We start from the raw sequence: 14,403 nt of genomic DNA, 5'->3' as shown, positions 1-14,403 counted from the left end.
ATGTTCAAAATACATACCGGATTGATTTTTTTTTTTACGTTAGTATCTCACCATTCGCAGCAAATCTTTGATTGAATCTTTAAATGCAGAAATGTTTTGGTTTTACCTGCATCATTTCAGATATGTATTTTACTGCATTTTAAAAACTGACTTTGTTCATCAAAGGAAGAGAAATACAACTCAGATCTCAAAATGTCTCTTTTATTATCAACATTAGAAAACAAATGTGGGAGAACTTTGTTGTGGAATGAGTTATTTGATGACCAATACCTTACACTGTAGTTTAGTTTTTATAATCCCTGCTAGAAATTACTATTATTTTGTTGGTGTGCAGTGTTACTATTAGAATTTCAAATGTTAGAGACAAAATGGCTTAGGTACTTTCATTACATTTTAGATTGTCCTTGTCCTGGGCTGTGCATTCTCTCTCTCATATGCAATAGTACTGTATTTTCAGCTGTCAGGTTTTTTTTGTATCTTGGACTTGAGTAAGCCTGGTGGTATATACCAGATGCTGTAAACTAAGCAACGTATCTTCTTGTCTGTAATACTAATGAGGGGCTAGTCCTTTGGGAAGCAGTAGCAGTGTTAAGGCAAAATTTTAGTGCAATGGTTTCCTGGCATTCATTAACCCCGTCCTTTCCTTTCCTTTATGCTGTAATTGGCTCCCTTTTAGAAGGGAGCAGAGGAAAGAATAACCTCTAAATCAATCCATGCAGGTTTTCAAACCATCTCCATCACCATGGGAATATGAACGCAGAGGCCGCGATTCAGCAAAACACCTACGCATGTGCTTAATTTCCATTGAAGTTAATTAAACGTAAGCACCTGCTTAAAGTTAAACACATGTGTAAGTGATTCGCGAAGTAGGGGCTTTGTAATTAGAAAACGGTGGATCACATCCTGCGCGATTCCATTCCTACACATGGGACAGGAACAGAGAGGGGAGGAGAAAAGGCAATTTTAAGTGCTGACATTTTTGCTAACGCCCTGTGAGGTTAATAGAGGAACAGGGATGATGATGCAGAAACATGTGTCTCCTGTCCTGTCACCCCACAAAGCCTGAATCCCATGGTACACCTGTGCAAAGGCCTCTGCAGGCGCCAAGGATCAGGGAATGATCCCAGTAGGGAGAATGAAGGGGGAATCATTCCCTGAGCCATGTGGAGCCCAGTCCCCTCCACTGACAGAAGCACAAGGTAGCCGTATTGACACAGAATTAAAAAGCAAGGCTCTTCTAATACATGTAAAACAATTGGCATTTGGGGCCAGCTTCCTTGCTGGCATAAGTTGTCTCAAATCTCTGTTGGCCCCCTGGTTATGCAAACAGTGAATTCCACCGGTGGTTTTCTTGCAAACAATCTTTTTGGTTTTCAGTAACCAGTAAGGGGCCATTTTTAAACCAGAAATATGATATATATGTTATTTGGGGAAACCTCTGATATCTGATATCCTCCTCTTCACATGCTACAGGCAGTCACTCATATAAGTCACTTAACTTGCCAAACCACTTTTTCAAGAATCAAAGAGGCTTCTTCCATAGATTGCAAATGTACTTTCATCATATATTCTAATTAATCAGAAAACAGCTAAGCGACATTGAAGATCTTATTTGACTCTAATTATTCTTGATGTACAGTGATACTCAGTGTTGTCTATAGAACATGTCTCTTCTGATTTGCTTCATAAATCAATGCGCTAATCAAGTCCCACCTTTCTAGAACTATTTCTTGAGTGGATCTTAATTTGGCAGTGATTAATTTACTTCTTGAACCTTTTAAAGGTTTTTTTTTAATCACTTTGTTATACTAGATCTTTCTTTAGCCAACCAAAATATTGACAAACATTTGTCCCTGCTATTGCTAGTATTTTATATATTATACTTCTTTCCAAGTCTTACTGGATACCCCCTAAAATGTAATTAATAGCGCTTGCATAAAATTTACTCAACATGTATTTTATTATGAAATTGAATTTAAAACTAATCTAGTTTTAGAAACCAAAAATGCACAAGTCATTTGCTATTTAGCTATTGCTTGGCACTTAAATTAGAAAGCCACACCTTAGAAATTTGCATTTAAACTGTAGGTAAAGCAGGTCTTGAAAATAAAGCTGGTCAAAAATTTTCCATCAACATTTTCTTTAACTGAAAATAGCTTTTTTTTGCGGGGGGGAATGGGTATTTTCTAAAAAAAAGTCCATTTTTATCAAGAATTTTAGGTTTTCATTGAAAACCCCCAAATGGATTTTTTTCAGTTTGTGGGGTTTTGTTTTTTGATAAAAACTCTCCAAAATCTGAAGGAAATGTTATTTTCTGACCAGCTTCATGTGAAAAATCCTAACTACGGCCTAAATACAAGTTAGTCCCGTCTCATCCCTATACATAAAAACCAACCAGAAAAAACTAAAATATATTGGAAATTATTATATATGTGTAACCCTTCTGCCCGTCTGAGTTGGCAGCAACAAGGGCCAGGTTCAGAATCTAGGGATTCAATTTCAATAACACAATGCAAAACCGGCTTGAGCCCCCACCCAGTGACTGGGACAATTACATACCACCCCCCGGGCGTCTCTAAGAGGCAATACTTCCCCGCTCGCAAGCACGGAGTCTGAGTGTAGCAAAATCCTTTTAATAAAGGAGGGAAACAATGTGGCATTATGTTGGGGAAACACCACAAACAGGATTCATAACACAAACCATGAGCAAAAGACCCACCCCCAAGTAAGTTTGGCAGTGTCCTTTTCCCCTCAGGGTCTTAAGTCCAGCAACCCAAAAAATCATCCAAAAGTCCAACAATCCAAAAGTCCCTGGTCAGTGCAGCCCCAGAGTTCAAAAGTTTATCTGCAGAGTTTTACCTCCCAGCCTGGGTGGAAATGGGGGAGAGGGGTCCAGGGGTGTTAAGGGGCACCTTACGTGGTCCCAGGCCGACTGTCCCGCCTCTCCGTGGGGTTCTGCTGCAGTCTTTACCGCGAGCCACTCTGCCAGCTGCTCTGTTCCACTCCACTCCACCAGCTGTCCCGTGAGCCGCTCCAGCCGTCCCGCGAACATGCTCTGCTCCGCCAGCCACTCAGCAATATATCTTCAGGGGCCCCCCCAAGCACTCAGTGATTTCAGCTCTTAGTAATTTTAGCTCTTTAGTGATTTCAGCTTGTAGTAGGAGAGCCCCAGTGCTGGTGCACCATTGGCCCAAATTGAATTCAGCTCAGCAGCCTGTAACTAGAATCCTAATGGAATCAAAATTAGCTCTGATTTTCCACAGTGGAGAGAGAAGGCAGTGCAATTAGTGTTTCAGGCCCTCAAAGGGGGCCCATACCATTAAGTACACATACCTGTCTCTAGCCTCTCTCTCAATTCATTGGGTTTTGGAACCCATGTCCCTTGTCTAGTGAGTGCTACTTAGTTGATGGCGAGTCCCTCTGTCATAAAACAGTTCCACTGCCCTTGATTCACATAATCAGGGTAACAACACTTTATTCTTCCTGCCCCAATAACAGAGAAACTGGGGATCCCACAGCAGCCAACATGACCATTTGGGCTGCTGTGGGCTCATGCTAGGCGGGGTGGGTGTGCCTATGCAAACAAGATCAGCTCCTGAAGTTCTTTTCCGCAACTCGCCACAATTCACCACCAGATGTCAGGGTAGAGCTCATCCTGACTCTGCTTACATCTGTATCTATGCAATAATACAGTATAAATGAGTGGATATTGCAGAGACAAGCTTATTTAAAATCTGTATCCCAAACAGTCATACAAGTCTCTACTCTGTTAGGAGCTGTGCAGTTATTGCTATGTATATATAGTATTGCAAGATCCTTTTACCTTTAATTCTGTTGATGAAGGGAATAACTATTGACATCAAACCAGTTAAGGAACTGAAGAAAAAGGAAGGAGCCAATCCTGCAAATAAACCACATTGTTTCATGATCTAATGATCTCACACAGACAGTCTTGAATTAAAATTACACATGAGTTTATTAAGAACAAAGCCCAGAATGTTCAGCAGTTACTACAGATTTGGGGTGGCTCATTTTGAGGTCAATATTTGAGAGGCTTTAAAAGTTGGGGAGGGGTTGACTTTCAGAAAGTACTGATTACCCCTACTTCAAAGGTCACACAGGTTGGACACCCAAAAATCACCAGTAACTTCTGACAATCTTGGCTCAAATGGATAACATTCTTACAACATAATTATAGCTGAAATTTACCAATATTTGCCACTTACATAGTCTCTTTCAATCACAGGTCTAAAAGTGTTCCAGACATGTATGTATTAATATCATCATTTTACATCTGAGGCAGATGAAACACACAAAAATCCAATACACTTGTCCAAAATGACCCAACAAGGGAGTGGCAGAGTTGAGAATAGGACCTGTGTCTCTTTATTCACAGTTTCTTTATTTACAAGCTGTATTTACTAAAACACAGCATGTAATGCTATGAAGAGAATCCCAAGATGGCTGACACTTGATGATGGATCACTTGATGATTACCTGTTCTGTTCATTCCCTCTGGGGCACATGGCACTGGCCACTGTCAGAAGACAGGATACTGGGCTAGATGGACCTTTGGTCTGACCCAGTATGACCATTCTTATGTCAGAAGTTTTTGGACTTATGAGCTTTCTCTTGATACCTTTACACCACTGGTCCCATGCTGGCCATCACTCGATGCCTTGGGAAGGGGGCAGTGGAGAAGGCAGAGAGGTGCTTGGCTGGTCTGTAGCCCTTCACCATCCTTCCCTTACCTGTCTCCCACACACCTCCTGGTTAATTTGGACAGTGATCTCATGTGATCTCATGTGAAAACTTTGTATCCCTGTGAGGGCACACTCCATTTTAAAGGACAAGAGATGAAGAAGTATCCATTCCCATTGCCAACTCATCCTGCCCCAGTTGGTCAAGCCAACAGTGCCTCTCTCACCTTTGTTTTTCAATTAAAAAATAAAAGGAGTTGAAAGGTCAAGCAAGAATCATCCTCACAGTGCCTCCCACTGAACTGGAATAATGAGCCTGATCCAACATATACTGATAACAATGGGGGTCCTTCCATTGACAATACTGGGCTTTGGATCGAGGTGTCATGAAAGCACATCTCACTATACTTGCCACATATGATGAAACAATGGAGGCAAAAGAGCAGGTCTTGTTCTACTTCCCTGTAGGGTTAGCATCTTTACTCAAGGAAGCATTAGGAGGAGAAAGACCACTTACTATACTGAAGAATAATTCTCTTTTTGACCCACTGAGGAAGAGGTGCCTAATAAAAATATATGATCACGGACAATCTGAACTGTGTGTGAAGATAACTGTCTGATCAGATAATGGAATTGTTTTCAGTGGTAAGAATGAATCCATTACTAATGCAAATAACGCTAATAATTATAATTTGCAATACAGTAAAAGTCACCTAGTCTACCTCCCCCTCTGACAGGAGACTATAATAAATTATAGGCTGAGAAAAAAATCAAAGGGATAAAGGTTAAAAGATTAAAAAAAAGAATTGAAACTTAAATGCTTAACAAGGAAATCAAAGACCTGAAAGCAGAAATTGGAGCTATTAAATTATGCCGTTGTAAAGAATTAGATATTATAGAATTGATTAGCAAATCTAAATCCAAACCTTTCCCGTATAACCCCATTGAGTCACAGATTTTGACACGTTTGACAGAACAAATTGTCAAGGTTCAATACATAATGTGCAAGCTAATTATCTGTAATACAGATATGCCTCCCTTACCAAATGGGGATACCAAAGCCTCGCAAAGGGCAATGGAGTCGAATAAAGCTGGGGAATTTTACCCGTTGCTTTTGCCCCTTCTTTGATCATGTTTCTACAACAGCTCATTTGGCCAACATGGTTCTGAACAGGAAATATACCAACAGATATTTGCAGCACATGCATTGTTATGTTCTAATCTTCTTGGTCTTTCCCAGGCCCTTTATGCATGTCAGGATTTTGAAGGTCTTTTGAAATTCTGATATTACTACTATCATCTTCTCTGGCCATGTAAGAGCTCTTGCATACAGGACCATCGATAGGACCAGTGGGGCAAAAATGATTTCTGGGGATCAGTGCAAAGCATATGGGCAGGGCTGGCTCCAGGCACCAGCTTACCAAGCAGGTGCTTGGGGCGGCCACTTTGGAGAGGGGCGGCACGTCCAGCTGTTCGGCGGCAATTCAGCGGACGGTCCCTCACTCCTGCTCGGAGCGAAGGACCTCCCGCCGAATTGCTGCCGCAGATCGCAATCGCGGCTTTTTTTTTTAGCTGCTTGGGGCAGCCAAAACCCTGGAGCTGGCCCTGCATGTGGGACAGGTATGAGGATCCAGCCCACTGATTACACTAGGGAAACTCATCAAAAATGTGTCACTGTTGCTAACAATGGTTCCACTCCACCCGGGTGTTGGCAACGCTGGAAACACTAGTGTAGATAGGCCACCAGCTGTTGACACCATTTTAAAGAATATGCTGATTAGAGCTTAAGCAGAAAAATAGTGACCCTTTGAGGCCTGGAGTTGGGGAGAAATGGGGATGCTTAGAGTTTTTGACAAGAAAGCATATGATTCCCCCCCACACCCATCAACTCTGAATACAATAAGGGTTAAATGATTGGCTCTAACCCAATCTGACAGTATATTCCCCCCCCCTTCTTTTTCTAAGGTTGTGTTTCCCAAAAGGGTAAAGCAGCAGGAAGAATGTGCCATGGTGGGGAGGAGCGTGGAAGGTATATAAATGAAGATATGTGGGGTTGGTTAAAGGATGTGATTGCTTTCATTTTCGTGAAGTGGGACTCGGCTTCCAAAAGTTTGGGATATGCTGTTTCAAACTACATTTTAAATCCTGTTTGTGTAGCCAAGTGTACCCTGCCCTTTCCAGTGGGTCACTCTGGAAGTTACTGATTCCTTTCGCTCTTTGGCATTTTTCTTTCCAGTGCTTTTCACTTCAGCCCAAAAATTCAATACCCTTATTTCAGTAAAACCGAAGAACTGAATTATATTCAAGTGCTGCCAGCAATTATGCTAGAGAGTATTAGGGGAAATGCTTTAGCAATACTGATCTAGCTGAGTCCATAACTACTGAATCACACTGTGGTTTATAACCATACTTTCATATTTACCTCACACGTGAAATTTATCCAAAACACTGCACGTCTCAGATAACATAGCATTAAGTGTCAAGATCAAGCCTAATGACATGCGCATCTCAGATAGTATTTAGTAGTTTTTAATCAATTGCCAAAGTCCAAATCACCGCATGTTTCAACTTTTCATGTTACATTTCAAGTTCTTTGGGAGCTTCAACGTGGCATTACGTTTCTTAGTGAGATGTGCACCATAGGACTCCTCCGAGTGCGAGCATACCGAGCAGCTTCTGCACAGGTTTCCAAAGGTTTTCCCAATGACAAGATGTTCATCTGCAAAAAACAAATGCCCACTGTTTAATCCCTGAAGTCCCATGAAATACTGCTGTAGTTGCAGTCAGTGGAGGTTGCCTGTGCCTCATTGGTACAAGAGAAAGGAGCGGGGGGCCTGCAAGCTGTTCTCCATTACAGTCCTGAACCTTTGGAACTCACTGCTCCATTTTGTCCGCAACCGATCAAGTTTGCTAGTCTTCAGAAGTTGCTGCAAGGCTTATCTTTTCTACCTGGCTTGTAAGGAAATGGATGAACGGGTGAGGCACGCTAGGGACAGTGTTGGACTTCATGAGGTGGTTAACTCATTTTTGTTATATTTATGTTGCTGCGGGGTTATTTTATCTTGACATGATAGGTTTATTTAGATGGGCTTTTAAAGGATTGTCATGGGCTCCCAGAGCATTGAACTTCACTCATATTGGCTACAGTAATAACATTCCAAATCAATAAATAAATAATCAGTGCTGGAGAGCAATGTGTCAATAGCAAACCATATGTTTTTAAAGGACAGAAATTCTAAATTCTTACGTGGAATATGACCGCTGTATTTTGGCAGCATCCCTTCAGGCCTGTAGAATCTTTGGTATGTGTTGGGAACTTTGCTAACTTTAACTTCAAGCATTTTGCCTCTAAATTAAAACAAAATCGCAGTTCAGTATCCTCTAACTTCCATCATTTCAGAATTTGCTTACATGTCCCCATGTTTTACATAACTATCAGACATCATTTTTAACTCTCATGGCCTTAATTGTCTTCCAACTGTATGTGTTCTGCTCACGAGTCTTTCCCCACATGCCCACAACACTCATGTATTCCTTGCACACCCCAAACACCCATTGCCTTTCCAGGGAGTTTTGCGTGTGCATGGAATATGGGATCCAACTGACATCAACAGAGAGACTGTTATAGCATTGCCACTGCAACCAGACACTCAAATACAAGAATCTTACTTGGAATAATTGGCTGAAATCCTGACTCCACTGAAGTCAATGGTAAAACTCCTTTAGACTTCAGTGGGGTCAGGATTTCATCTATTGGACCCAGTTCTGCTCTCAGCTAAACTCATGCAAGTCCATCAACTTCACTGGGTGCATAGGTATACCTGTGAGGAAAATGGGGTACATGGGTGAGGCCAGGGCCGGCGCAACCCATTAGGCGACCTAGGGCGCTACAATTTGGGGGGCGGCGGCGGGACCATCCGCCGCATCTGTGGGGGGCAGCATTTCGGGGTGGGACCTTCCGCTGCTTAGGGCGGCAGAAAAGCTTGCGGCGCTCCTGGGTATGGCTGTGTAGGGGGGAGCTGTGAACATAGGTCCCTTATGCTTTCCAACAGATGAATAAGCACTCAGCACACAACATATTAGACTTCCTCACTGTATAGTGCAAAACCTCAATTACAGCCTCAGCAAGTGCTAGCACATGCTCAGTGATGACATATCTGTAGGGTGCTCTGTGTGTGTGTGTGTGTGTGTGTGTGTGTGTGTGTGTGTGTGTGTGTGTGTGTGTTAGGAAAAAACAACTCATAATTAGGCTTGTGCACTGTACTGGAAGGAAAATGGATGTGCTGAGGCCAGTGTGTTTCCTTATCAGCAGGAGGCAGAAGGAAGTTGCCTGCAGAGGTGCAGCATCTATCACTCAGTGGGAGGAGGGAAGAAGGGAAATACTCCCTCTCGCCAAGTTTGGGAAGGGAGAGTCCTGTTTCCAATGCTTTGATCACCCCTCTATGGCAATTCAAACTCCCAAGTCTTCACAGCCACACTCTTCCCCCTGCTCCACTGCCAAATCCTTTCCTAGATAGTAAGAGGCCTGCCCATTCTGCGTATAGTGGTACAGACCAACTCTCCTGTCCTTCCAAGGACAAAAGCCCAGACTCACTTGTCTTCCCGCTCCCAACCCATCATTGCCTCTTGCTGACAGCTGCTAAGGCTTTGTCAACACTAAATACTGAGGCAAACTGAAATTTCGTTCACAATGCAAATGTCAGATAAGCAGAAAAAGAATCAGAGCTTTTCTATTAAATGAAATACTGAAATAAGCAGTCACTTGATGTGCTTTTCTGGATTAAAAAGTGAGGTTCCCAAGAGCTTTTCCTCCTATCAACACTGAATTTTCAGTCCTACTTAGGCTGCAGAATGTAGATCTTTTCTACACTGACCTTTCAGCTACTGGTATATGCCTCACGGGGGCAAATAATGATGCTCTGGTGAAAATCCACTAGATGTTTGTACCAGTTAAGCTACACCAGTACCTGAGATTATTGTAGCCGAGGCCTTAGATCCACCATGCAGCAGGATGTACTAGAAATACTTGAAAAAAGGATTACCATCAGGGCTTCATACAATGAGTTTTTTTTTTAAATGTTTGTGGTTCAAGTGGTGAACAGAAAAGGTCTGAAGATCAGCATAACCAAAATATAACAACATGCTTCTGTGTACAATAGTTCTTGTGTGCTGTCTATGTTCAGTACTTCCTGTAGATAAGGAAGCTTTTAAAATACAATTATGAAAAATACACAGTATAGTGCAGTCTTTTCAAAAAAAAGTATGCTTTATATTACAAATGCTGTACTACATAGATTCCTGACATGCCCCAGGAGAGCCCCTAAAGTCTATGTAAACCTATTATCTGTCCTACTCCCTTTAATTGCTTTAATGGTTGGCGAGGTTATATTTATTTACTGCTCTACCATACAATTAAACATCATCATCATCACCATCTTATATCGTACTTTTCAATCGATATATTTTCGTATAAAATTACCTGTGTAAATTGCTGGTGGGATCGTAGCAGACCCGATCTCTTAAGTTCTTAAAATCCTGATAGCAATTTTTTGTCATTTCATGGTAACGAACACCGTATCCCAGTTCAGTGACCCTTGCTCTAGGCACAAACCCAGTCCAACCAGGAATAGGGGGCTCTAGTAAACTTCTCTTAGTTATTACAGTACCTGCAAAATGACCAAATAAATGCCACCTCAAAATTACACCTAACTGCCCAAGAAAATATCTGCTTATATTTACCATAGAGGATAAAAAGGTTCCTTCCTTCTAACAAATGTTCTCAGTTAATTGACATGCTTCATAGAATGTTCATTAGTCACTTTATATCACCAAGAGTGGGTCTCACCACTTTTGATATGCCCCTTAGTGGTGCCTAGATAACTTTTTCTCTTTTATGGGGCCAGATCCTGAAGTCCTTCCTCACTTTTGAATCAGTCCTTCCTCAGGCTAGGAAAGGTCTTTAGAATTTGGCCAATGGTCATTAAAGGCCTGATCCAAAGCCCACTGAAGCCAGTAAGAGTCTTTCCATTGAACGTAATGGGTTTTGCGTCAGTGCCTAAGTAGGGAATAGGCTCACGCATATAAATATATGTTAGTACCCATGGCCTGTCAAAATTCCAACACAGGAAATTACATTCTACCTGCTGAAAGATGCCTTGCAGTTTCAACAGGACACAGTTGAGCGTTCTATTCTAAACTGCAATGTTGTCTTGTTGTGCATTGCCACGTTCAGACAGAGCTGGCTGTTATTCAATGGTGCATTAAGTTATGTAGGAAGAAAGGCACTAGTTACAGACTTAAGAATTGTCACTCAGGAACATTCTATCTGATGACATTGGGGTTTCTAAGGTAACTGCAGGAGGAAGTTCTGAACATCTTTTACAGGGTGGTCCTGATCCTGGAACGCTTCTGATCAGATGAGAAATGCTAGCTTGCCGCAGCGGGTAGTTAGGAATCCATGACGGGCAATTGGGGTTGAGCTCAGTTTGGGTCAAAACACTTGGAGTCATGTTTGGGCCTTGGTGTTTGGCGTTCATGGTTACTCACAGTCTATGAATCATGGAGAACCACAAAAAGGGCTCACTTACCCAGAGTGAGGAGCCCGAGGAAAGATTTGGAAAGAAGCTATTGCTGAAGGGAAAACCAGGATACATGAGACATCCTGAGATCCACATCAGTCACAAGATCAAATGAAAATGTTTTGCTTTTCTCCAAGACTATTTTAAGAGTTCTCTCTCTCTCTTTCTTTCTTTTTAATAAAGAAAACACTAAAGGCCAGATTCTGCCAGCCTGACTCACACTCAGTAGCACTTTACTCTGCAAACAGTACCACTGAAAGAATGAGAGTACTTGCAGAGTAAGGTAGCCATCAGCATGAGTAAAGGTGGCAGAATCAAGCCCCAGAAAGGCAGGACAAAATTTTCAAATGTGAGTGCCTAAAATTAGATACCCAGATAAGATTACAGATTTTCAGGGATGGTGGCCATTTGTAGTTCCTACTGTGGTCAGTCTGGGCAGCAAGTGCTTAGCCCCTCAGAACAGCAGGTTGGTTTTACTCTAGGTTTAGGCAGCCAGATTTGAAAATATTGGCTTCAGATTTTTAGATAATAGTACAATTTGAGAGCATGCTATTGCATGAGTCTATTCAGAACCCCATTTATGGAAGGATTTCTGGACAACAATTACAATTGATGCAAGATCTATGTAAAATATTTCATATCAAGATGAGACTCTGTCCTTAAATATACACACCTATTTGAGAAAACCTTGAGATTTAGAATAGAAATGAAAGATATAGGGGCCAAATTCTGTCACTGAATGCACGTGTGTGTAACTCCCACAGAAACCAGAGCAATGTGCTAGCGACTGAAGGTAAAAATCGGTTCTTACTATGTCCCTGAAGACTGTAATTATAATTCACATTGTACTAGTAACATTAATTGAATGTTTGGCTGAAATCAAGTTCATTACAACTTAAATACAGTACCTAGCACATAAGGATGGTGTTTATAATTATAGTCATAAAGTGCTTGTAAAACATCTTCATTGGAGCAAATAGATGGAAGTTTGGGTGTAGTGGCTGCTATGTATCTCAGCTCATTCTGTGCGTCTCTGCTCCTTTGAGTAGCATTGTGGAATGAGGTCATACATGCCATTGAATCATCTCCATAAGTAGTGCCAATTCTATAGAATCTTTGGGGGACATAGCCTAAAAGAGTAAGCAGGATAAATGTTAAAAGCTCACAAGATCTAATGGAACATATTGCAAGCATTTACAGACAGAGTGAAATTATCAAACAAACATAGAACATTATCTGCCACTCTTAGTTCTTCAAATTACACATGCACACTGCAATTATATAGACGGTTACAACTACAGTGATCTCCTATGACCTTAGAAACAAGCCACATTTTGACAAGGGCTATGAAAGTACAATCCCCTTATGACAGATCAATCTGCTAATAGCAATTCTCTTTACTGTACCAAAACATCAGTCTGAAGGGTAGTTTGAAATGCCTTTTTTTTTTTTGGATGCTTTGAAAATGCAATTTCAGATCATTCATTTTGGTTGGAAATTGTGATTGTATTAAAATGAACTCCTGAATTATAAGAAATAGATGTAGGTCTTTTGTGTGGGACCACAAAGCAGACTTTCACCATATAATAATTTTCATTATAAAGAATAGATGCATATAGCACAAGTACATATTCCTTTAACATTGAACCTGAATCTACTATGACTATGTTAAATGCTAAAGAAATAGAGATAAGAATCTGATTTAAATCGGATGGGTCTGAACGAAAATCCCACTTCCAACTGTCTCTGAATTTTGTCAGTCTGAACTTTGCACTGAGCCAAAATACTGGTTCTGAACTATCTCTGAACATTGGGGTGGTTTCGTTCTGGATCCAAACGTTGTGGATCAGGTCCAGCTCTTATGTGAACTAATCCAAGAAAGTAAATTCAAATGCAAAGCTACTATTCTGGCCCAAATTCTCCAGATCAGCTGAGCTGTGCATGTTGAAAGTCTAGGGAGGGGGTGATTTTAAGGCATGTTTACATTCCATCAACCCCAGGGCTGCCAGGCTTTGGCATGGTAAAATAGAGCAGAGGATCATGGTACGGTAGCTGCTATTGCAGCTCTTTGTGAACAGAGGATTTTCCATGATGCAGGGGAATCCTCCACTGGCTAGTTAAGTTGGGTTTCAAGCTGAGAAAGGAGGTCAGGATGTGGCCCAAACACATTATTTACCTGTGTATCCAGGTATCAGACGATTGCACGCTTCCAAGGGTTTTTGATTTGGTTTCATGCTCTCTCTGTACCTGTTTGAAAGAAAATGTACATTTATACGTGAACTTATATCCTAATATCAGTTAAGCCAGTTCATGACATATCTGTTATATTACTAAGAATAAATATTAGTCAATCTTAAAACTCAGCTAATGGGCCAAATTATTACATTGGTGTAAACTCAGAGTAATTTCACTGCAGCCATCTGAACTCAATAATATTCCTCAAATGTAATCAAGAACAGAATATACTATACTTCTTTTTAAATATTCACTTTTTCTACTAAGCAATGTCATGCCATAGAATTTTTAAAAAGATATAGCTAAATCATGAGGCTTTTTGTGCAGTTATATTAAGATACCTGGAAAGGAACATTAAGGTATATAGGATGTATTGATGTCATCACCAAGGAAAATACTAGCCAGATATGCATACATTATTTTTACACTACTGAAGTACGTACATAGGCCCTCTTATGCCCTAGCCTGCTGTTTGAGAAAATGCCTTAGCTAAATTATATTTAGGCTTTAGATCATGCCTAAGTTAATATTACTTCTGTATTTGCAGTATTTCAAGTATTTCCTACAAGTATAGCTCAAATATTGCACTGAGGGAACTATCTCTATTTATATAAGCCAAAATCAGCAAGGTTTTAAAGGTGATCACCGTGCCTCCACTAGTTTTCTTAATGAAAACCTAGATGACAGTGACATCTCCACCATGATCAAATTCCAGAGTATAAAATAACCTGAAGAAATTGGACCAACAAACTGCAATGATGTGCCAGAAGAAACGATACACCAGGGAAAAGTCATACCTCTTGGGATAGGTGGAATTATACCTGCAATATAGGCAGGGCTGGCTCCAGGCACCAGCCCACCAAGCTTGTGCTTGGGGCGGCACCTGGAGG

The 14,403-nt window shown here is 41.1% G+C and overlaps 1 protein-coding gene across 1 annotated transcript; it reads right to left on the bottom strand.

Annotated features, from left to right (window-relative positions):
- Nucleotides 1-3,752: 3,752 nt before the first annotated feature.
- SPMIP5 (sperm microtubule inner protein 5) lies at nucleotides 3,753-13,779 on the bottom strand. The gene is made up of 6 exons (XM_065553631.1): nucleotides 13,455-13,779; nucleotides 12,171-12,408; nucleotides 11,288-11,330; nucleotides 10,180-10,466; nucleotides 7,948-8,048; nucleotides 3,753-7,419 (listed from the first exon to the last, which is right to left on the bottom strand). Exons 1-6 carry the CDS (start codon nucleotides 13,510-13,512, stop codon nucleotides 7,265-7,267), a joined length of 882 nt encoding a protein of 293 aa, XP_065409703.1. The 5' UTR covers nucleotides 13,513-13,779; the 3' UTR covers nucleotides 3,753-7,264.
- Nucleotides 13,780-14,403: the final 624 nt, after the last annotated feature.

This window comes from Chrysemys picta, chromosome 7, assembly GCF_011386835.1.
Source record: "Chrysemys picta bellii isolate R12L10 chromosome 7, ASM1138683v2, whole genome shotgun sequence".
Taxonomy (NCBI): domain Eukaryota; kingdom Metazoa; phylum Chordata; order Testudines; family Emydidae; genus Chrysemys; species Chrysemys picta.
This window is presented reverse-complemented; position numbering and strand designations above follow the sequence as displayed.